At 43.8% G+C, this 22,009-nt stretch overlaps 1 protein-coding gene across 2 annotated transcripts in view; it reads left to right on the forward strand.

Moving 5' to 3' along the window:
* DOCK8 (dedicator of cytokinesis 8) overlaps window positions 1-22,009 on the forward strand; it is a 223,866-nt gene that overhangs the window by 125,430 nt on the left and 76,427 nt on the right. For both annotated transcript variants that reach the window (XM_055310526.1, XM_055310527.1), the window contains exons 15-22: window positions 7,662-7,779; window positions 9,246-9,316; window positions 10,703-10,841; window positions 11,469-11,570; window positions 15,352-15,447; window positions 16,177-16,411; window positions 19,215-19,379; window positions 20,792-20,961. In XM_055310526.1, coding sequence (XP_055166501.1) covers window positions 7,662-7,779; window positions 9,246-9,316; window positions 10,703-10,841; window positions 11,469-11,570; window positions 15,352-15,447; window positions 16,177-16,411; window positions 19,215-19,379; window positions 20,792-20,961 — 1,096 coding nt within the window. The remainder of the gene's footprint in view (window positions 1-7,661; window positions 7,780-9,245; window positions 9,317-10,702; window positions 10,842-11,468; window positions 11,571-15,351; window positions 15,448-16,176; window positions 16,412-19,214; window positions 19,380-20,791; window positions 20,962-22,009) is intronic.

Below are 22,009 nucleotides of genomic sequence, written 5' to 3' on the forward strand. Positions count from 1 at the left end.
CTGGTTTCTCACACCAGATAGACAACGGGCTAAATCAAGCAAGAGCCAAACTGGTGTTCTTTGCATTGTGGCTTTGTAAGATTTCTAGGTCCCCTGCATCAACCTGTATTCAGCAGAGGAAACAGAAGACAGTCCCAAGACAGTAAGGAGCTGAGAGAGTATGGTCACCAGTTCCATCTAAGAATGACCAGATTCCACAAGTTAGCTTCTGACTTCCTGGGGCTGCTCACTTACGGCAGTTCAAAAATCAGTAGCTGTTGGGGAATCAGTGGAAAAAATTTGAAGTTTCCAAAAATAATTTTTAATCAAGAGAAGCCATCTGAAGTGGGTCTGGAAAGAAAATTGTTGATGAATACCACATGTTTTGTTAAGCATTGTGATGCATGGGACTGAGGAGAGCCATTCTAGTCTGCGTTTGGGGAAAATGAGATTGTACTAGATGCCGTGCATATATGCTGGACCTGCACTTAACTAAGGGAGCTTTCAAAATCGCTCAGCCACAACCAGGGATTTCTATCTTGCTTATGAGCTACCTTCTCAAGAATCATTAGATGACATAATTCTTAGGATTTTTCTCTAGCTAACATGAGGCATATAATTTATCATGTGTAAAACATATGAGCCCATTTATCAGTTTCCTGATAATCACTCTTACCTGGTTTAGGCTCTGCGAACTACTGAGAATGCAGGTAGATCTTCCCTCTCAAGAGATAACATTCTTTTTTATTTTTATTTTTATTTTTATTTTTGATAACATTCTTTTTTTAAAAAATTTTATTTATTCATGAGAGACACACACAGAGAGAGAGAGGCAGAGACACAGGCAGAGGGAGAAACAGGCTCCATGCAGGGAGCCTGACGTGGGACTCGATCCCAGGTCTCCAGGATCATGCCCTGGGCTGAAGGCGGAGCTAAACCACTGAGCCACCAGGGCTGCTCAAGAGACAACATTCTTATTTTCATATATTCATTTTCTTTAAAAGCATGCATATTTAATAAAACACACCACCTAGCATTGTTGCAAGAAGAGATATAACGATCCTTGGGAATTCACCTTCCTTAAAAAAAAATGTTTTGATAAAGCCATTTAACCTCCCTGGAGTCAGTCTCCAGGTTTACAAAAAGATGGATGTTGAGCTCAATTCTCTTGAAGTTTCCTTCCAGCTGTGTGTCCTGTAGAAAGCATGTTCAGTGTAGACCAGGACATTGAGGGCCCAAGGTGATGATGTTTGAGAACAAGGGTTTGCTTGTGCAATGTGCAAAATTATGGAGCAATGTTGGGGTAGGGTGGGTCAGGTAGGCAGCGCCCCTGTACTGGGACACGGGAGAAGAGTGTAGGGACAGCTCACTTGCTTATACAGTCTGGTGGGGCTACTAACATTGTGATTTACACAGACCCTTTCATCCAACTGCTTCAAAGCATTTTTACAAACTGGCTCATTATTTCTTCAAGCACAGCATAAAGAAAGGTAGATTGTTTTTCAATTAATTCAAAGATGAAGAAATTGAACTTTACAGAACCTAAGGAAATTTTTCCCAAAGTATACCACATTGCAGTGGAGCGAAATAAAGTGTTCATCACAGCTTAATAATTGAGAAAAAGGAAATAACCCAAATGCTTATTTTTGGAGACTAGTGTAAATTATGGCAAATTCATGACGGGGAATATCATATAGCCATTAAGATCGTGTTCACTGGGAAAACAGTCATAATTAAACAACATTAAATGATACAAAACCAAGATAAAGCTTTTTATATACAGTAAGATGAAACTGTTTAATGTATAGAGGAAATAAAGACAGGGAAATAGGCTAGTCTGAACTGTGATGTTTCTCAATGGAGTAGGATATTGAGTAGTTGATATTTTATTCTTTTTTTAAAAAAAGATTTTATTTATTCATGAGAGACACAAAGAGAGAGAGAGGCAGAGACACAGGCGGATGGAGAAGCAGGCTCCATGCAGGAAGCCCAATGTGGGACTTGATCCTGGGACTCTGGGATCAAGCTCTGAGCCAAAGGCAGACGCTCAACCACTGAGCCACCCAGGCATCCCTCGATATTTTATTCTTTATACTTTTCTGTACTTTTCAACTCTTCACGATTGAAAAATGGTTATATATCATTGTCATAATCATATTGCTTTCATAAGCATGATTATAAAAAGAGAGAGAGGAGTTTGTATATGAGGGACAGTGGAGTTGACCAACTCTATATGTTGATAGGAAAGATCTCTTTGACGCTAGGACATTGAGCCCAAACCCAAGAGATGGGAAGGGACTGGTCATTTAGAGAACTAGGAGAAGCTTTTCCAGGTAAGGGGAACAGCAGTTACAAAAGACCTGTCATAAGAATCAGTTTAGAATGTTCTAGGCCTTGATAAAAGGGCCAGTGTGGGAAAGTAATGAGCAATAGGGTTAGGGAAATTGCTAGGGGTCTGCTCATATAAGGCTCATGATGAGTAGTTTGGGAAATCCTCGTCAGGGCCTGCCATAATCTGTTACACTTTTGGAAGGTCTTCCAACTGATATATAAGAAATAGATTTTGAGGAGTGAGTGTAGAAGTCAAGAGATGAATTGAAAACACTGCAATTGTGAGACATGAGGGTGGTTTGGAGTGGAACATGTAGGTTGCGGTGTGTATCTGACCCTGCTGTGTGCAGGACATCATTATCACCACAGCCATCATTAATAAATTCTTACTCATTAATACTCACCATAGCCCTGCAAGGTAGGCATGATTTTTAGCCCCACTGGGGCTTTGGAAAAGCTAAATAACTTGCCCAAAGCCAGCTCTCTGGTTCCAGAGCCAACACCCTTAACCAGTCTTAACATGACCACTCAATAAACATTCGCTCTGAGGATGAGAGCAGTGGCAGCAAAGATGAGGAAGCATGAGCAGAGAGAGGTCTGTGCCCTCACTGGCACACCCACACCCAACTTTGAACTGCCTTCCATCCTCATTACTACATCCATGTCCATTCCTAACAGCCTCATGGTTGGACTTCCTCACTTTAAGAAAGCAACATCTGGAAGGTGCCACTGACACAGCCACTTGCGAGGTTCAGAACAGCACTGGCCTTGATCCGATGCCTGCTCCGTGGCAAACTCACAGAGTGTGAACCATCCCTTTATCTCCCAGGGCCTCCATTGTCTCATGTTCAAAAACTGGGGCCGGGCTTGGTATCTCCCAGCTCTCACCCCCCAGAATTCAATGCTTATCCCTTCATTCTATCATGGCCTGTCATCTCCTCTTTGGAGGAAGCCATATTAATATGTTACTGACTTTTGAAGCTTGTTGAGTATTATGCCTATTATCTGAATTTAAATCATTTCCTTATGATGACATTCTTGCCTTGCATTTATGTTCTTTTGCACTTAAATATAGGAAGCAGTCAATGCAGTTGACCATTTACAGCCAGTTGTGATCCTCAGATCACAAGAGATCAACAAGAGGACAGGTTGGTAGCTAGAAAGAGCTGGAAATGGAGCCCAGCAGGCAGGTGGAAGTGTGTGTGCTAGTTGCTGCCAGGCTAGGGCATCAGTAGGACAGTGCCAGAGGCAGAGAGTAGCCTAGAGATGTCATGATATATGGCAATTCTCATCTGTCCCCAGCACCGTGTCCCCCCCATTCTGCCTCCAGTAAGTCCTCCAACATAGACAGTCTGGGGTAAAGTAAGACATTGGAATGCTATTTATTTGCATCCTTGGCCTTTGAACCTGCACAAAGTTATCAGCTCCTGTGTGTTCCTGGTAATTCCAAGCAGCGTTTTCTCTCCTTGACTACCTGAGAGCCTTCACTCCTTATCCTGCATCCTATTTCAGCAGGGAATCCACTCGCATTTTTCCCTCCCTTGATGTGGGTTGTTCCTCCGACCGCAGATAAGTTTATTTCAATGTTTCCCCAAGTGATTTCTCAGAACATTACACATGTGAAATACACCATGAAAGAACAGACTAACGAAATGAGTTCTGAGGTCGAAACGTTTAGGGAAAGGGGCGACCTCTTTCCCCCTCGAAGTGATTCAGGGCGCACATTAACCTGCGTATCTTGGCCTCCCCGAGCCTCTCCTGGCAGCGTTTGGTAGCCCACCCCTCTTCTTCCCTACAGACTTGTTACCCTTTTGCAAAGAGCTGGGCTTTTGCGGAGGAGCTGGGGCAGCGTTGGTTTGGGCTGGGCTTTCAGGGATCCGCAGGGTAATGGAATGCGCCCTGCTCCAGACCTGGCCTAGGATGAAAGGGGTTATGACACTCCGTGAGATCAGCATCTTGGCTTTTTTATAGTGATAAGTTGCATGAAGTATATTACAGAACAGTATTCCAAACTCTGAAGTTTTATTATGAAATTTTTATTAGAGCTCGGCTGGACTGTGATTTAAAAAAAATTATTTTAAGAGCCAGCTCGCCATGCCAGCCCCTCTGTTCTCACATTGGCTCAGCTCTGAGGGGTACCCCCATCCCAGGACACTCAGAAAGCTTTTTACTTCTCTTACCTGAGCAGACCAGGGGCTCTGAGCATCAGTGCATCTGTTTCCTGGTAGTTCAGGAAGCTCTCCCTTAAACATTAACTTTGTCACATGGCTTGCTCTTTATTTATGTGTCTGGTACCAAATCATTGACTGAGAGCTGTCAGCCTGGTCCATCAGGAGCGGGTTCACTCAGCCCATCCACTTGGTCTTGTCTGAAGTGCTGGTCATTAGTATCGTCCCTGGTGATATTATTGTAGCAAGGAGAGCCATGGGGTAATTCTGGGCCTTTATGCAGACACTGATCCAAAATTACCATTTTCTTTTTTTCTTTCTTTCTTTTTTTTAAGATTATTTATTTGTATATTTGATAGAGAAAGCGAGAGAGAGAGAGAGAGAGAGAGAGAATGCGCGCAAGCAGGGGGAACAGGAGAGGGAGAGGGAGAAGCAAACTCTCCACTGAGCCTGACACAGGGCTTGATCCCAAGACCCTGAGATCATGAGCTGAGTTGAAGGCAGACACTTAACCAACTGAGCCACCCAGGCGCTCCCAAAATGACCATTTTTCACCTACATGTGATGGCAGGATCGATCTGGTTATTACAACAAAGGGATTAGTTAGAGTTGCAAGAGCAGAGTCAATGCCAGCTTAGTCCTTCCCTTCCAACTACCGCAGACCTCATAAATTAAACAGATAAAGATTTTTCATCTTCTGCCTTATACTTGAGCATTGACTTCACCCTTGTCCAGTGGAGCATACTTTACATTTGAATATGGACCCAGGGAGTGGCATTGACTCTATCCCAAAGACGGGAAATCTACTGGGGATCATTGTACGGATCTTTACTGTGCAAATTCACATGTGTAAATAAGTTGGTCCTCAAATGTGGGTGATTAGGAGCCCCCTCAGGGGACATTTGGCAATTTCTGGGGACATTTTTGATTATGGCTGAGTAGGGGGAGGTCCTACTAAATGCCTAGTGTGTAGAGGCCAGCAATGGTGCCAAATGTCTTACAAGGCACAGGACAGTCACACAACATGGAATGGTCACTCCCAAATGTCAGCAATGGTGCGGTTGAGAAGCCCTTGTATTGATTAAGAGTCAAGTCTTTGTCAAGTATTATGAGAACCTACACATTCACCAAAGGAAAATCTGGTCACCTGGTCCCTCTTGTCCACTCCTTTTCTGGTGTCTGAGTCACACAAAGGTTGTTTTGTCATCTCGGAAGCCTTTGAGACAGGAATGTGTCTCTGGGGAGAATGTGTTACCTAGGAGTTAGAAGAGTGGGCCACATGTGAGGAGGACAAGATATTTGCCCAAAGAAGGGGACACTAACTAATTGAATCAGCCCTTGTGTCCTGCTGATACTCGTCTGTTAATAAGACCCAGAAAGTGAGGCAGACTTGTCACTGAGAGATGTCATGAGTAACGCAGTATGACAAAGTCGTTGTCACCTCAGTGGGGGTCTTAGGAGAGGGCATACAGCTCAGTAGTTGAGAGCACAGCTCCAGAGCCAGACTTCCTGACTTCAACTCCCAACTGACATTTCCTACCCTTGTGATTTGGGGTAAGTTATGCAACATCTCTGTATCTTACTTTTATCTTTGTGACATGGGAAGTAATACTTATGGGATAATTGTGAGAATTTAACAGTATAAGTTAATAAATAAAAGTATTTCAGGGGTATCTAGGTGGCTCAGATGGTTGAGCATCTGCCTTTTACTTAGGTCATGATCTCCAGATCCTGGGATCAAGTCCAACATTGGGCTCCCTGCTCAGTGGGGAGTCTGCTTCTGCCTCTCCCCCTACCCCCTGGGCCCCCACTGCCCTGCCTCTTACCCTCACTCGAGCTCTTTCTCTCTCAAATAAATAAATTCTTTAAAGAAGAAGAAGTAAAAAAAAAAGAAGTAAAAAAAAAAATAAAGAAGAAGTAGTATTTGGAATATCACCTGACTCAGGATAAGCGCTATATGAATGTCAATATCATTTTTTCTTTGAGTCGGGAATGTGAAACTGACAAATTGACAATACTAATTACAGCACTAATATTAATTCCTTTATTAGCTGCAAGCCTGGCCTATGAATGAACTGAAAAAAAATATATACACACATTTGTTCCTTTATTCAACAAATATTTATTAGCATCTGCTATGTCCCAGGCACTATTCCAACTGCTGGTGATTCATCAGTGGATCAAACATTAGATAGAAATCTCTGCCTTGGGATTCCTGGGTGGTTCAGTGGTTGAGCGCCTGCCTTCGGCCCAGGGCGTGATCCTGGAGTCCCGGGATCAAGTCCCACGTCAGGCTCCCTGCGTGGAGTCTGCTTCTCCCTCTGCCTATGTCTCTGCCCCTCTCTCTCTGTGTCTATCATGAATAAATAAATAAAATCTTTAGAAAAAAATCTCTGCCTTCCTAGAGCTTACCTTTTAGTGGAATATGCTAGTAAAAATGCAAATAGATAAACATAAAAAATTATAGTTAGCCTAGTACCTGTCCATAGCTGTTAGATAAATGGATACATTTTTTCATACTGTTGTTATTGTCATTTAGTTTATTGGGCTGGAGGTTTGAACTGTCATCTTAGATAGGAAAACACTAAACCTATCCAGAATGCCATGCCAAAAAGAAATTGAAACTACTTCATACAGACTAGAAATGGAAAAAGAGAAAGAAAAGATATGAAGTTAGGTCCATCACTTGTGGTCCTGAGTTGTATTCAAAATGAGCTCAGGAGTGCCTGGCTGGCTCAGCCCGTAGAGCATGTGACTTTTGATCTCAGGGTTATGATTTTGAGCCCATGGGTATAGAGATTACTTCAAAATGAAATCTTTTAAAAAATAAATAATAAAAAATGAAATAAAAGGAGCTGAAGCTTTTTTTGCTTTCTTATCTTTGTATCAGACATACTACCTCTCGGCAGTTTTCCATATTTGAAGGCAGTGAGACTTCCTCAGCTGCAGCAGACACATCTTGCTTCGTAGCAAGGAAGAGCACAATGTTGGTTATTATCAGTTGGCTGCAGCTGAAGAGGAAGAATCAAGAAAACCTCACTCCTCCAAAAATAATTCACGTCTGAAAGGAGAAACTCCTTCAGAATAATTATCTCACAAATGTGGGCTTTAGCATTCACAGAAGAATGTGGCAAAAATAAACTTCAGACTTTATTCACTGGTTCTTTATCTTTTGTTTTCCAGAAATCTTCTCTATGTCTACCCACAGAGGCTGAACTTTACTAACAAACTAGCATCCGCGCGGAACATTACAATAAAGATCCAGTTTATGTGTGGAGAGGATGCTAGCAACGCTATGCCGGTAAAGAGAGAAACACAAATGCGCTGAGCTCACACCAGGGTGGGCTGAACTTCCTTTGTCAGTTCACACAGACAAAATCCGAGGCCCATCAGCATACACAGTCCTCCTCTTCAGGCCAACATGTCTTAACATGTGCAAAGGCCTTTGTGGCTGGTCCTATATTGGTCCCTGTGTGCTGATGGGGACCCAGGGTCAACCTAAATTTTTAAGTCTCTTCCTTAACTTATTCCCTATTAATCTGTGAAATTTGGAAATGCAGACCATTTAAGAGCACTGAAAAATATTATGAAATCTACCCACACCACCCTAAGTGCAGGAGAGCTGGAGAGACAGGCCTACTATGTCAGCCTCTCTCCTTCTGGGGGCGGGGGTTGGGGCACAGCAATGCACTCCACCCAAGCCTCAGGCCACATCTGGAGGCACATGTAAAGTACTGCCTAGTAATGATAAACACACACACACACACACACACACACACAGGTCGTCTCAACACCTTTTGGGAATGCATCATCATCCTGAGGCAAAATGTAAATCAAAGAACAAATATATAATACAGTGCTCTCCAAGGCACCCCAAAGGCCAGAATTTGTATTATTTTAACTATCTGCTACTAAATGAGATGGGCAGTTAGCTATTATCATTTTCCCTAAGTCCTAGAATTCAGTTAATATACCTTTCTACTGAAAGTATTTTTTTCCAGTGTTTCCATTCTTCAGATATCTTTTTAAAAAACCATCCTCCTATTGACCCACTCATCTTCCCAAGGCAAGGTATCCTCTTGTGACAGTGATAGGCAAGAAGTCCCCAAGGAAGGCTCCCTTGGTTCTCTCTGCCCTGGTCCCTAGTAAGGCTCTCAGGGCTGGCAGGTACAGCTGTGCAGAAGCTTCTAGTAGGGGACAGGTGAGGACCAATCCCAGCCCATTTTCTACTCCCCAAGCCCTGGTACCTTGTCATGAGCATTGTTGCATCTAGTAGAAAGCTCTTGTTTTCTTTGCCCAAAGGTGAGTCAGATCATGTGCCTTTAGGGCTGAGTCAGGCCAGAGGAAGTGTCTTTTTCCAAATAGCACAGACATGTGGACAAGCCAGCAAAGGTCCAGATCACCCAAGCAACCAGGTCCATGTCTTTGGAGGGAAAAGAGCCTGGACCAGCGTCACTGAGGGTAAAACTAGGTGGCTTTGCCTTGGAGTATAGACTTCTAGACAGTGAGGCAGAATGGAGAGGGCACTGATTTTCCAGTCTCAGAATCCTGTGGCTCTTGATCACTCATACAGCTCCTCAGGGTCTCAGTTTACCCTTCACAGCCAGTTCTTCTGTACCAGTATGCCCTTGGGACAGTTGTAAACCTAGCACCCTCAGTTTACAAAATGCAGCTTTGTGAGACCAGAACACCCATCAGACTGATAGGAGTTGGTCTGATGTACCCAAATATCACTGCTAATTTGGTTCTTTCCACATTGGTGCGCAGGTCATCTTTGGAAAATCCAACGGCCCTGAATTTCTGCAGGAAATATACACAGCTATTACATACCATAATAAGTAAGTGCATTTCAGAGTTCTAAACATATGCCATGATTGTGTCATTATCTCCTGGCTTTTCTGAATCCTTTTTTAGTGATTTCTCCCAACAGTTTTTATAATTCAGAGACTAAGTAACAAAAGGAAATATATGCTAGTTCTATGATTCTGGGTTGGAGATGCACATTTTTTAAAAAATATTTTATTTATTTATTCATGAGAGACACAGAGAGAGAGAGGTAGAGACATAGGCAGCAGGAGAAGCAGGCTCCCCGTAGGAAGCTCAATGCAGAACTCGATCCCAGGACTCTGGGATCACACCCTGAGCCGAAGGCAGATGCTCAACCACTGAGTCACCCAGGTATCCCAAAATGATTTTTTTTTTTTTTTTTTGCCATTAACTAAGACCGGGAAAAGAACAGATCTTTAAGAACCAAATATGGCTTTGACTTTTCTGGAGACTTCTGTTGCGTATGATAAAGAAAAGTTTTATGGGATTAAATAAAGAAGTAAATTTCCTAACTTGCTTTGAGATACTGCAAGGGTCCAGAAACAAAATCCTTTCTTTCCTTTCTCTGTCTCCTTGTCTTCTAAATATTACCCTACACCTGCCCCATTATCTGCTTTAAAAACATTTCAGTTGCCCCAAAGAGAAGTGGAACATAACTTATTCTATGGGTAAACTGAGTCACAGAATAACTAAAACCACTGTTCACATTTCACAGGTAGGGGAGGGAAATCTTTACAGGATCAAATAGACTCAGGTTTGATCCTGGCTTGATAACCTTGGCCCTGTTAAGTATTTCTCTGAACTCCCTTTCCTCCATTGAGATGAGGATGAATAATGTATGCGAAGCCCTTAGTAAAGTATCTGGGATCTTGTAATTCAGTAAATCAGGTTCCTTTTCCTGCCTGCCTGCATTCATTTGCTAATCCAGATCCCTTTGATGAGTGCCAGCCATGTACCAGTCCCTGTTCTTGGGGTGGAGACAGAAAAAGGAGGTCACAGTGAGACTCGGAGTCTCATCTTCTTTTCATTTTTTTAAAAAGATTTTATTTATTCGTGAGAGACACAGAGAGGCAGAGACATAGGCAGAGGGAGAAGCAGGCTCCATGAGGGGAGCCTGATAAGGGACTCATCTTCTTTTCAAATTAAGTTGAACTTTTCCGTTGTGTGCAGAGTTTTTTTTTTCCCCCCTAACAAAGCCTTTAGTTGGGAAGCATATCTGGTGGTATAAGGTTGGTCTCAAGGATCTTCTGCATGGGAGCAGAATGATGTCAAATGAAAAGCAAAACCCCAAGCTGGCAAATTCTGAGGAGCAAAGGGTCTGTGGTGTTACAATTTATAGTCAGAGAAGTCATCGCTCTTGTTGAAAGTTATTCGTGTATAATGTGCTTTTGAAACAGGTCTCCTGACTTCTATGAAGAAGTGAAAATCAAGCTCCCTGCTAAGCTCACAGTAAATCACCACCTCCTGTTCACCTTCTATCATATCAGCTGTCAGCAGAAGCAAGGAGCCTCAGTGGAAAGTCTCCTGGGATATTCGGTGAGTCATTCTCAACTTGCCAATTCACACTGCAGTGGTTGGACTCCAAGGTCCCTGCAGGGATAAACAACTCAGTCCTATTCACTTGCTTTTTTTTTCCTGTCAGAAGTAGCAATATGTGCCAAACCAGACTCTAGCAAAAAGCAGAAATGGCTTGACTTAGCAGATGACAAATTTCTGGAACGGAAAGCTATGGGTGATAGATATTGGAAGAATGCTCATTTATTTAAAAAATATATGTGTGTGTGTGTGTGTGTGTGTGTGTGTGTGTGTGTATACACTCCACATGTAAGACCAGCTCTTTTTCCCCTAAGGGGAAGAAAGTTATTTCTTTAAAAAATATGAAAGGTAAAATAAACATTGATGTTGTCCAGACACTTACAAACATTGGCTGTAAAGAAAAATGCTACTACTTTGGCTCTGGAAGCAGTAAATCATCGATATTACTATCTTAGGAGCACTCAGGGAATTTAAAATGCAAAGAACTTGACAGAAATTGCTGGCAAAAGGAGGCCTGGTCAATATCTAATCATCATTTAGTTGCATTTGATTATTGTGAGCTAGATAAATGGCCAGAATTATATGCTATAATAAATACCACTTTATTCTTTACATCATCTGTTTCAGTGGCTGCCAATTCTCTTAAATGAACGTCTTCAAACTGGATCCTACTGTCTCCCAGTTGCCTTGGAAAAGCTGCCACCCAACTACTCCATGCATTCTGCAGAGGTAACCAGAGAGCTAGGTGGTAGCTGTTTCCTGTCCAGCCGTGGTCTGGACCATCTTCCCAGATCCACTTCTCATGCCCTTAAACATGACTGAGGATGCTTAGCATATTTGGGGAGCAATCATCTGTCAGCACATTGCATCTTCCTTTTTTAAGGATGTATTTATTTGAGAGAGAAAGTGGGGGACAGGGAGAAGCAGGGGATTAAGGAGAAAGAGAAACTCAAACAGGCTGTGCTCAGCGCAGAGCACAATGCCAGGCTGGATCTCATGACCCTGAGATCATGACCTGAGCCAAAACCCAGAGTCCAGCACTCAGTGGACTGCACCACCCAGGTGCCCATCACGTTACATGTTCTGAGAACACATTGCTCTGATAGGAGGGGAGGAATAATGATCATGAAACCCCATTCGTTTAGACATCACCAACCCTGAATATTTGCTAAATGCGACTTGTACCCAAGGAAGCATTACCTGGCGTTATCCACAACAGAGGGATTCACAGAATTATGCATTGTGAACGAGGAGGCAGAGAGTCCACTTGAGTTAAAAACTGCTCTTACCACTGATCCCTTCAAAAGGTTACTGCATGGTGTGCCTGGGTGGCTAGGGTACCTTCACCTATTGAAGCATCTGCCTTTGGCTCGGGTCATGATCCCAGGGTTCTGGGATTGAGCCCCATGTTAGGCTCCCTGCTCCTGATGAAATAAGGAGTCTGCTTCTCCCTCTCCCACTGCCACTCCTCTGTTGGTGCTTGTGCTCTGTCTCTCTAATATAAATTTAAAAAATCTTTAAAATAAGATAAAAGGTCCCCACACTGACTTCCATTGGTTTGTCCTCTGGGTCTTTTTTTTTTTTTTTTAAAGATTTTATTTATTTATTCATGAGAGACAGAGAGAGATGCAGAGAAATAGAGAAGCAGGCTCCTTGCAGGGAGCCCAGTGCAAGACTTGATCCCAGGACCCTGAAATCATGACCTGAGCCAAAGGCAGAAGATCAACCACCCAGGCACCCAGGCATCCCTGGGCCAGTTGTTGCTATCTGCATTTGGCTACCTTTATTCCTTTAAAGATGCCAATGTCGGGAGTTCTCTTCCCCGTTTCCTCTGCTGCCTCTTGCGCACCCACTTTGCTGTTACCTACACACTGAAGGGAGCCCAGTGGACTCTCCACTGGTCGCTACAAAGCACTATCTCTGCACCAGCCCTCATGCTTCTCAGTCAGCTTGGCACAGGGTTGCATCAATAAGTATCATTTTGAAGCAAATCCCAGACATCGTATCATTTCATTTATGAATATTTTTAAATTATGTTAAAAGATAAAGGCTCTTTTTTTAACCAATACCATTGTCATACCCTAAAAATTAATAGTTCCCTTATTTTCAAATATCCAATGAGTGATCAAATTTTCAATTATTTCATCAATGTCATTTTTTTTTTTACAGTTGTTTGTTTGAATCAAGACCCAAGTAAGGTTCACATATTGCTGTTAGTTGACAGGTCTTTTAAGACTTTTTATCCATGGCACCCCCCACCTTTATCTCTTTTGTTTTCCTTGCAATTTTCATGTTGAAAAATCTCCCAGGAATTTGGATTTTTGTTTCAACTTTTAGAGTCAGCTGTCTTCTCCACTCTGACTACACATCTGTCATCCCCAGGCTATTCAGTTATTCTCATTTTTGCTTTTTTCTCCCTGGAGAGAGAAACTTCCTTTGCTCTGGACTACAGGTGCATGCCTGGTTTCCCACCAAAATCACACTCCTCAAAACCACCTAAGAGCCACCTAAGTATGTTCACAGATGCTCCCTGATGGTTCTTTATGATTTGGATGATTTGGAAATGCGACTCCATCCTGAAGCCCTGAAAACCACCTTTTCATCATCGAGCTGCCCATTCTAATTCCCTAGAATACCCAATTATTTTCTTACTGCTGGAAGACGAACCTGAGTTTTTTGGAGACAAATACATCTGGTACAAAATCCAGATGCTTCCACTCCCTCATTAGGAGAACCTGAATGAATTGCTTACCCTCTGAGTCTCAGTAATGAAACTGAGCCCATACCTGCCTATAAGACTGCTGTGGACGTGAAATGAGATAAGTTGTAGCAAGCAACAAACTTGATGCTTAATTTCCTTATATTAAAGTTCCTTTTTCCTTCTTGCCCTGTGCTACCTCTATAGACATACCCTCAGCTTCACCCGCACTGTCCAGTATAGTCACCACTAGCCACATGTGGTTACTAAAAGTGGCTAGTTCAATCTGAGATGTGCTGAAAGTATAAAACACAACCCTGCTATCAAAGATTTAGTAGGGAAAAAATAGGGTAAAATATATCATGTATTTTTTTAACATATTGATTACATGTTTTATTGATCATCTTTAGGCTCTGTTGGGCAAAATGAAACATAGTATTAAAAGTATTAATGTATGTTCCTTTTTAATTTTTGAAATGTGACTACCAGTAGATTTCAAATGACATACTGGCTCACGTAATATTTCTAGCAGACAGCGCTACTTTAGATTATAGGCGATAAACACCAATGAGCCCAGGAGTCAGGTGAACAATGTAATGGGTGGTGGGTCCTAGTGGAATGTGTTCACCATGGAGACTGTGTGCCCCTTGAGGGTCACAGCTGCTCTCTGCCCCACAGATGGATGCCACCCTGGGATGAAGGCCCATGTCTTCGTATCATTCAGTTCTCAAGGGAAGTTAGAACAAGCTTTTGGGGCACCTTGGTGGCTCAGTCGATTAAGTGTCTTAACTCTTGATTTCAGCTCAGGTCATGATCTCAGGGTCATGAGATTGAGCTCTACATTGGACTCATGCTCAGTAAGGAGTCTGCTTGAGGTTCTCTTTCTCTCTCTCCCTCTTCCCCTCTCCCCACTCACTCTGTCTTAAATAAATGTAAAAATCTTAGGGAAAAAAGGAAAGCAAGCTTTCATGGGAAATTTCTTGACTTTCAAACGTTGGCAACTAATTCAAAATGTTTCCAAAATTGGTTCAAACAGAACCTGTCTGTAGGCTGGATCCACTGTGGGCTCCAGCTTGTGACTCTTAGAGACTTCCAGCAGTCCACACCCCATGCACACATCCTACTCTTGCAAGTACAACATGTTTCCTTACACTAGAATGCAAGAGACACCCACACTCACACAGCTGTGTCAGGCTAGGCTGTTCTCAGTGCTGTGTGATGATGTCTCTAGAAAATGACTGATCTGATGGGAATGTAAGGCAAGAAATGGTCCCCAAGGACTGCAGAACCGTTGATATATATATATATATGGTATAAAAGAGTCATTTTGAGTAATTAATGTAGGAGCCTAGCGGGACTGCTCTTTGGAAACATTTTGTTAAAAGCAAAGTAACTACAGGTACTTGAAAGCATTAAAATTTCATGTCTCAGAAGATATTCTACACTTTGTCTTGACATTCCTGATTAATGTGGAAATTGCTGCAATATGACTTTATTCTGATCCTTAGGATCCAGGATTATCAGTGCTGGATGGGAGCTTAAGACTGATCACTCACTTCAGTCCCCTCTGTTCAGTGTAAGAAAATGAGAGTTAATTCAAACTGTCAGAGTAACAATAACCAGTTCCATGAAGAACCGAACCTGGGGATAGGACTCCTAACTCCCAGGCCAGTTGTATCAGGCTTCCAGGGAGGGTTCTGTTTGTGTAACCCTGACACTGACCCTCCAGCTGCTTCACTCTGCTTGCCAGTAACCGGAAGAGGGGATTGAATTTTGCTAATCTTTTAATTTTCTTTTTCTTTCTTAACACAGAAAGTCCCTTTACAGAATCCTCCCATTAAGTGGGCTGAAGGACACAAGGGAGTATTTAATATTGAAGTGCAAGCTGTTTCTTCTGTTCACACCCAGGTAAGGGAACTTCAAAGTCCTCTTCAAATCAGAGCCAGAGGCTCATAAGGAAGACAGTACAGCAGAGCAGCCTCTATGGACGGTCCAATAAAAGATCAGTGACAGACTTTGTGCAGGGATTAAACAAACAAACAAAATCACCTTTTAGTTCTCTGTAGAGGCTACAGGCCTGTTCAGGTTTTATTTGTCATTTAAATGGAAAGACCTCATAAAAATGGCTAGCACCTAGATGAAGGAATGCTTTTTTTCCTTCCAGTCCTCCCTCCCTCCCTTCCTTCCTTCCTTCCTTCCTTCCTTCCTTCCTTCCTTCCTTCCTTCCTTCCTTCCTTCCCTCCTTCCTTCCTTCCTTCCTTCCTCCCTTTTTTCCTTCCTTCCTTCCTTTTTCATTCTTTCCTTTTCTTACTGCCGTCTGCACTTCACGCTGGCTCAGACCCCTTTCTGGCAGTGAGTTTCACTTGGTGTGCTTGCCTCTGCCCACACACCAGGTCAGAGCCGAATTTTATTTTCTTCGGGTAATGGTTATCAAGCGACTCTGTTTCATGCCCCAGCACCCTATGGAGGAGTTCGGAACCTCAGCCTGAGACAGCTGGGTCCTCCAGCTCCCTTCGGGTCTGGGTGACCAGACAAGAGGCTCTGTCCAGGAAGGAAGAAGGGCTGTCTGTGTTCATGCCTCCACCGGGCAGCGTGGACGGGGTCAGCCCCATGAGGCCCATCTCTCCTTCTCCCCAGGACAACCACCTGGAGAAGTTCTTTACCCTCTGCCACTCCCTGGAGAGCCAGGTGACCTTCCCCATCCGCGTGCTGGACCAGAAGATCAGCGAGACTTCTCTGGAGCACGAGCTGAAGCTCAGTCTCATCTGCCTCAATTCTTCCCGCTTGGAACCCCTTGTCCTCTTCCTGCACCTGGTGCTGGACAAGCTCTTCCAGCTGTCCGTGCAGCCCATGCTCATCGCCGGACAGACAGGTGGGAGGCCTGCAGGGCTTGCGAGGAGTCAGGGCGGGTGGGCTGCGCTTTGTACGACATGTGATCTTCCAGAAATCCTGAGAACAGGGGACAATGGGATCTTCTATTGCTGATGTGAGTCCAAGGAAAGCCAGGTCCAGTGATTATTTTTTTTGTTGTTGAGACTCCCTGGGAGTTTTTTTTTTAAAAAAAAAACCAAAAACCGATTATTATAGGATGCTTCAAGTTATTCAAGTTATAGTTTTTTTGTTTTGTTTTGTTTTTAAAGATTTTATTTATTTATGTGACAAAGTGAGAGAGCACAAGCAGGGGAGTGGCAGGCAGAGGGAAAGGGAGAGGTGACTCCTCGCTGAACAGGGAGCCTGATGGGCTCAATCCCAGTGGGATCATGACCTGAGCCAAAGGCCATTGCTTCACCAGCTGAGCCACCCAGGTGCCCCCCAAGTTATAGTTATATGTATTGAATGATTAGACGCAATCTTTCAAATTCCATTCCTGGCAATTGGTGGACTTACTCTACTTCTGAGATATTTTTGTTTGCTTGGCCAACGAGGAAATACAATGTTGGGAGGAAGTAAAACAGCTCATACTCCATGGACGGAAAGGAAATTTCTAAATTGAAATTCAGTGTGATCACTTTTTTTTAATTGAAATATAATACACATACTTTAAAATTCACTAAAGCATATACAGTGCATTGGCTTTTAGCTCATTCACATTGTGCAACTAGCACTGGTATCCAATTCCAGAAGGTTTCCTTTAACCCCAAATGAAACCCCGTGCCCCTTAGGATCCACTCCCCATTCACCCTTGCCCCCAACCCCTGGCAGCCGCTCATCAACTTTCTATCTTACAATGTATTTTAAATGCTTGCTTTGAACAAATTAACTCTAAATACAGTGTGTCAGATGTCCCTGGAGACAATGTCATGTAATAGCTGGGTGCAGTGGTTCTCTGCCTCCTGCAGTTTGACACTGTTTTCGGCTGGGCTTATGTCATTTTGTGCCCTCCCATCCAGCAGATGTCTTTTGGGTACCACTCATGCTCCCAGTACTCTGCTAAGCATTGTGGGCTCTGCAGTAATAGTCGAGAATATATGGGACCTTGGAAGACTTAAATCATAGGAAAGAGCAGCAACACAGGACCATCCTCAAAGGGGCACAGCTAAATGTTGGGGGTGGGGCTGGTAAAAACATCCATCTGGGAGGACGAAGGAGGCCTTCCAGGAAGAAGCCAGTATTTGAGATGGGTTTGAAGGTGGCATGGGAAAAAAAGAGGCCAACATGGGGATTTTAAGATGCACAGGGCAAAAGCAGAAAACCAGAGTGTCTGGTTTAGAACAAAAGTGGTTCCAAAAACAGTGTCAAAAGAAACTTTCCTGGGAGTGTCAGAAAAGAAGCAAATAACATGGCTGGGCTGTGGCATGTGAGTGAGTTGGTGGGGAGGGAATGATGAACTCATGGTCTGCCACACATGCTGGAGACCTTTCAGAGCCGGGGATGAACAGGACCTCTGTTCACTGTGCCCTGGGATCTTCTCTCAAGGCTTCACAGATAGGGTATCCTATGCTGTAGGCCCGCATTGCATAGGGGCAGCTGCTAGATTCCTGCAGAGGGGCAAGTTTGCATGCTCCCCAGATCCCTTTCCGTGCTCTCACCCTCACATATTTGTTCCAGCTGTTTAACAGAGACCTGGACATTAGGCAAAGTGTTCATTCCTATGCTTTGAGCTGCTGCCTTGTAGCAAGTTGCCACCTGCCATGGGGAGAGAGAAGGCCGAAGAGATGGAAGCACGTGGTATAGAATTATTAATTCAGAACCTACCTGTCAGGCACTGGGGAGACCAGGAGCTGGAGAAGTGTCCTTCATCCTGGAAGGCTGGAGGCCTGCTCTGAGAAACAGAGCTCACCGCCAGGAACAGCCCAGGATCTATGTGTCTTGGTGTCACCAAAGCCCTGTGCTGAGTGGTGTCAGAGGCTTCCTGGGGGCGGGGGGATGGTGCCCAGCAGTGAAGGGCTGGTGGGATTTTGCCGGTGGCAGCTCGGAGGGCTTTCCAGGTGAAGGCAACAGCGTGAGCAAAAGTGCAGAGCTAAGGCAGAGCAGACATGTGATGGGGACAGAACGACAGCTGCCTCATTTTAAAGGAAGTTGAGTTTGAGCAGAAAAGGGTCCGAGGTTGAGTAGCAAAGGTGGAGCCATGCTCTGGAGGGCTTGGAGCTCCCGAACAAGACCGTCCACAGTAAATCAGCAGTTTTGTGCGGGCCCACTGTGGAGAAGGGCGTGAGACATCTGCATTTGTAGATGAATCTGTACCCGGAGAATTTTTAGGGGGCAACAGCGCATCTCAAACCGGGGTGGGCACGCATGAGAATCACCTGCACGTCTTGTTAGATGCAGATCCTGACTCAGTAGGTCTGCGGTGGAGCCTGAGAGTCTGTGTGTCTAACACACTCCCAGGAGACAGTGCTCATGGCAGGGCCGGTCCCGCTGAGCAGCACCAGGTCACAGCCAGGTGGAGAAGGGCGGGGAGGATGTCTAGACGGGCTGGTGTCTTTGCCGTGAAGAGCTCCAGTGCTGGCCACAGGGGGCAGATGAAGGAGGCAAGGTGAGGTCATCTGCAGTAAGCAGACCAGGGGTGAAGGGGTTGTCCCCAACACAACTCGCCCTGCCCCAGCCATCGTTGTGAGCAGCCCAGTTCCTCTGGCCAGCGGTGAGGACTCCCAGACACTGCCCCAGAGAACATTCTAATTTGGGTTCATTCACGACCAGGTGTGAGGCCACTCATTTTTCTCTTGGTTCTTTAGCCAACTTCTCCCAGTTTGCGTTTGAATCCGTGGTGGCCATTGCCAACAGTCTGCACAACAGCAAGGACCTGGCCAAGGACCAGCACGGCAGGAACTGCCTCCTGGCCTCCTATGTTCACTATGTCTTCCGCCTGCCCGAGCCACCGAGGGACCCGCCCAAGTCAGGTAGGGTCTCCCCTCAGCCTGGGCACCTGGAGGGCAGGCCCTGTCCCATTCCACCCCGCCCCATCCCCACCCCCTGCCCATAACTCAAAATATAATAGCCCATAGTTAAATGTTATACTTAAATTATTATTCAGTTAAAACTGATTTTATTAATTTTTAATTTATTTATGGATCATTTACCCAAAACCTATGTGAATGCTGAAATTAAAAGTTTATTTCTAGATTCCCCCCCTCCCTGCTTGCTTTCTCCCTGCCTCCCTCCCTCTTTTTTTTTTTTTTCAAGATTTATTTATTTATTTTAGAGAGACAGGGCTCATGAGCATGGGGAGTGGCAGAGGGACAGGAAAAGAATCTCAAGCCTACTCCCCACTCCAACTCCGTCACCTGAGCTGAAATCAATAGTTGGACATTTAACTGACTCAGCCATCCAAGGACCCCTCCCTCCCTCTTTTTATACTCTAAGCATTTATTTTTTTTCTGCCTTGGCTATAACCCTTCCCTGGTCTTTACCCAGTGGGTAATTTCTGATTCAGGCAGGGATCTTTATTTTCAAAGATGACAACAGGTGTGTAGGATGCTAGGCTAATAATGACAAGGAAAACGATAAATATCCAATAGTGGTGGTGAGCACTGGTTCCTAAAGTTTTCATTATGAAAAGCTAAATCCCTTTCCTCATTTCCCCCCAAACTAAACTTTTGAAATAATGACCATGTATTTCTCCACTCTTCCCAGTTATGTACAGAGGTAATCCTTGCAGGATGTAAAAAGTAGCATCAACAAGTTTACAAAATTCCAGGTCCCAGCAAAGAAACTTGCCATTTTTATTAATCTATTAAGCCTCAAGACAAGTTAACCTGTCATTTCGATTGAGTTTTAAAAGGTACTGGTATTATCTCATAGACTTGCATAATCACTTCGGGAGACATGTACATACTTAAAAGTGAAAAACGATATGTAGTATATACTTACCCTCATGAGGTGCAGATGAGTCTTTGGATTCTTGGATGTCTGAAGATCTTGCATGACTTACAAAATTGTCTGAATTTAAATATTAATAAATTTAAAAGTCCCCATTCCCAGCTTGCCTTGAGCAAGCAGAAGCTCCGGCAACCCTGGGGGCTATTTCCCCATGGCAATAATAGGGTGAAGTTCAATAGCAGTGCCTACCTTTGGATGAGGCAGGAGTTTCCAGTTTATCCCAGTCCTCACCACTCCCTGCTGCCTCATGCTCTATCTACTTACCCCCTTCTGGCCTCCCCGCCAAGCATTTGATAATAAGACCCTAATTCTAAGATCTAAGCAAGTGGGTTTGCATCCCCCTCTCCACCCTGTCCCTCTGCAGTTCCCTTTCAAGTACAGTAAGTGACTCTGATCCCCTTCTGTTAACATGTCTGTACCTGGTGGGGTACAGGTGGCCCCGTGGCCCTCCCTGACCCTCGCTACCACACATATGGACGCACGTCTGCTGCTGCCGTGAGTTCAAAGCTGATGCAGGCCCGGGTGATGAGCAGTAGTAACCCAGACCTTGCAGGGACACAATGTGCCGCAGATGAAGAAGTGAAGAACATCATGTCTTCAAAGGTACCGAAGGGGGACACCTGGGTGGCTCAGCGGTTGAGCATCTGCTGTTGGCTCAGGTCGTGATCTCAGGATCCTGGGATCGAGTCCTGCATCGGGCTCCCTACAGGAAGCCCGCTTCCCCCTCTGCCTATGTCTCTGTGTCTCCCATGGATAAATAAAACATTAAAAAAAAAAAAAAAAGGTACGGAAGGTGTCAAAGCCTGGAAAGTGACACGAGCTTTTATATTTTTAACTAAAACTTGGAGAGATAACACAAAATCGACCACTACCAGGGCCACTGCTCTGCTGGTCACATGTTCTAATGCCTCAGCTTTAGAAATCATGGAGACCATTCTGAAAAGAGACCAGACAGGCATCTGAAGATCTGCTCAGTTAGTTGAAGTTTTTGAAGTTAGTAGGAAGTTTTTACAGCACAGCTGATTTAGCCACATGGAGGCAATGAAGTCTCTTTTCAAGAAAAACCGTGTAACTTTAACTTTTTTGTTGTTGCATAGAATGGTTGTTTTGTATTTTGTCTCATTTACTGTTTTTAATATCTGCCCTTTACATTCGTTAACATCCATAGATTATCTTATATAATAATTCCAAAGAGCAAAGCCAGGGTTTATAAACAAAAAATGAGGTCCTGAGAGGACTGATGACTTGGACTATATATAGTTTTCCTTTGATGAATTCTTTGCTTCTTCTTGATGTTATTTTTTGTTAACTGTTGTAGACTTCTAGAATTATTGTGACTATAGTACAGAAACTTTCTGCATACTAACCTCCTTGCTGTTAACATTTTACATTAGAATAGTATGTGTGTCACAATTAATGATCAATTAATATTGATCTGTGACTATTATTAACTGAATTTCATATTTTAATCGTATTTTCTCAGTTTTTTTCCCAATGTATGTCCTTTTTCTCTTCCGGGGTCCTACCCAGGGTACCACATTTATATTTTTTAGTCGGATCTCCTTAGTCTCCTCTTGATTGTGACAATTTTGTAGACATCTCTTGTCTTGACACTTTTGAGGAATCCTGGTCAGATATTTTATAGAATGTG

The sequence above is a fragment of the Nyctereutes procyonoides genome, unplaced genomic scaffold (assembly GCF_905146905.1).
Source record: "Nyctereutes procyonoides isolate TBG_1078 unplaced genomic scaffold, NYPRO_anot_genome, whole genome shotgun sequence".
Lineage (NCBI taxonomy): Eukaryota > Metazoa > Chordata > Mammalia > Carnivora > Canidae > Nyctereutes > Nyctereutes procyonoides.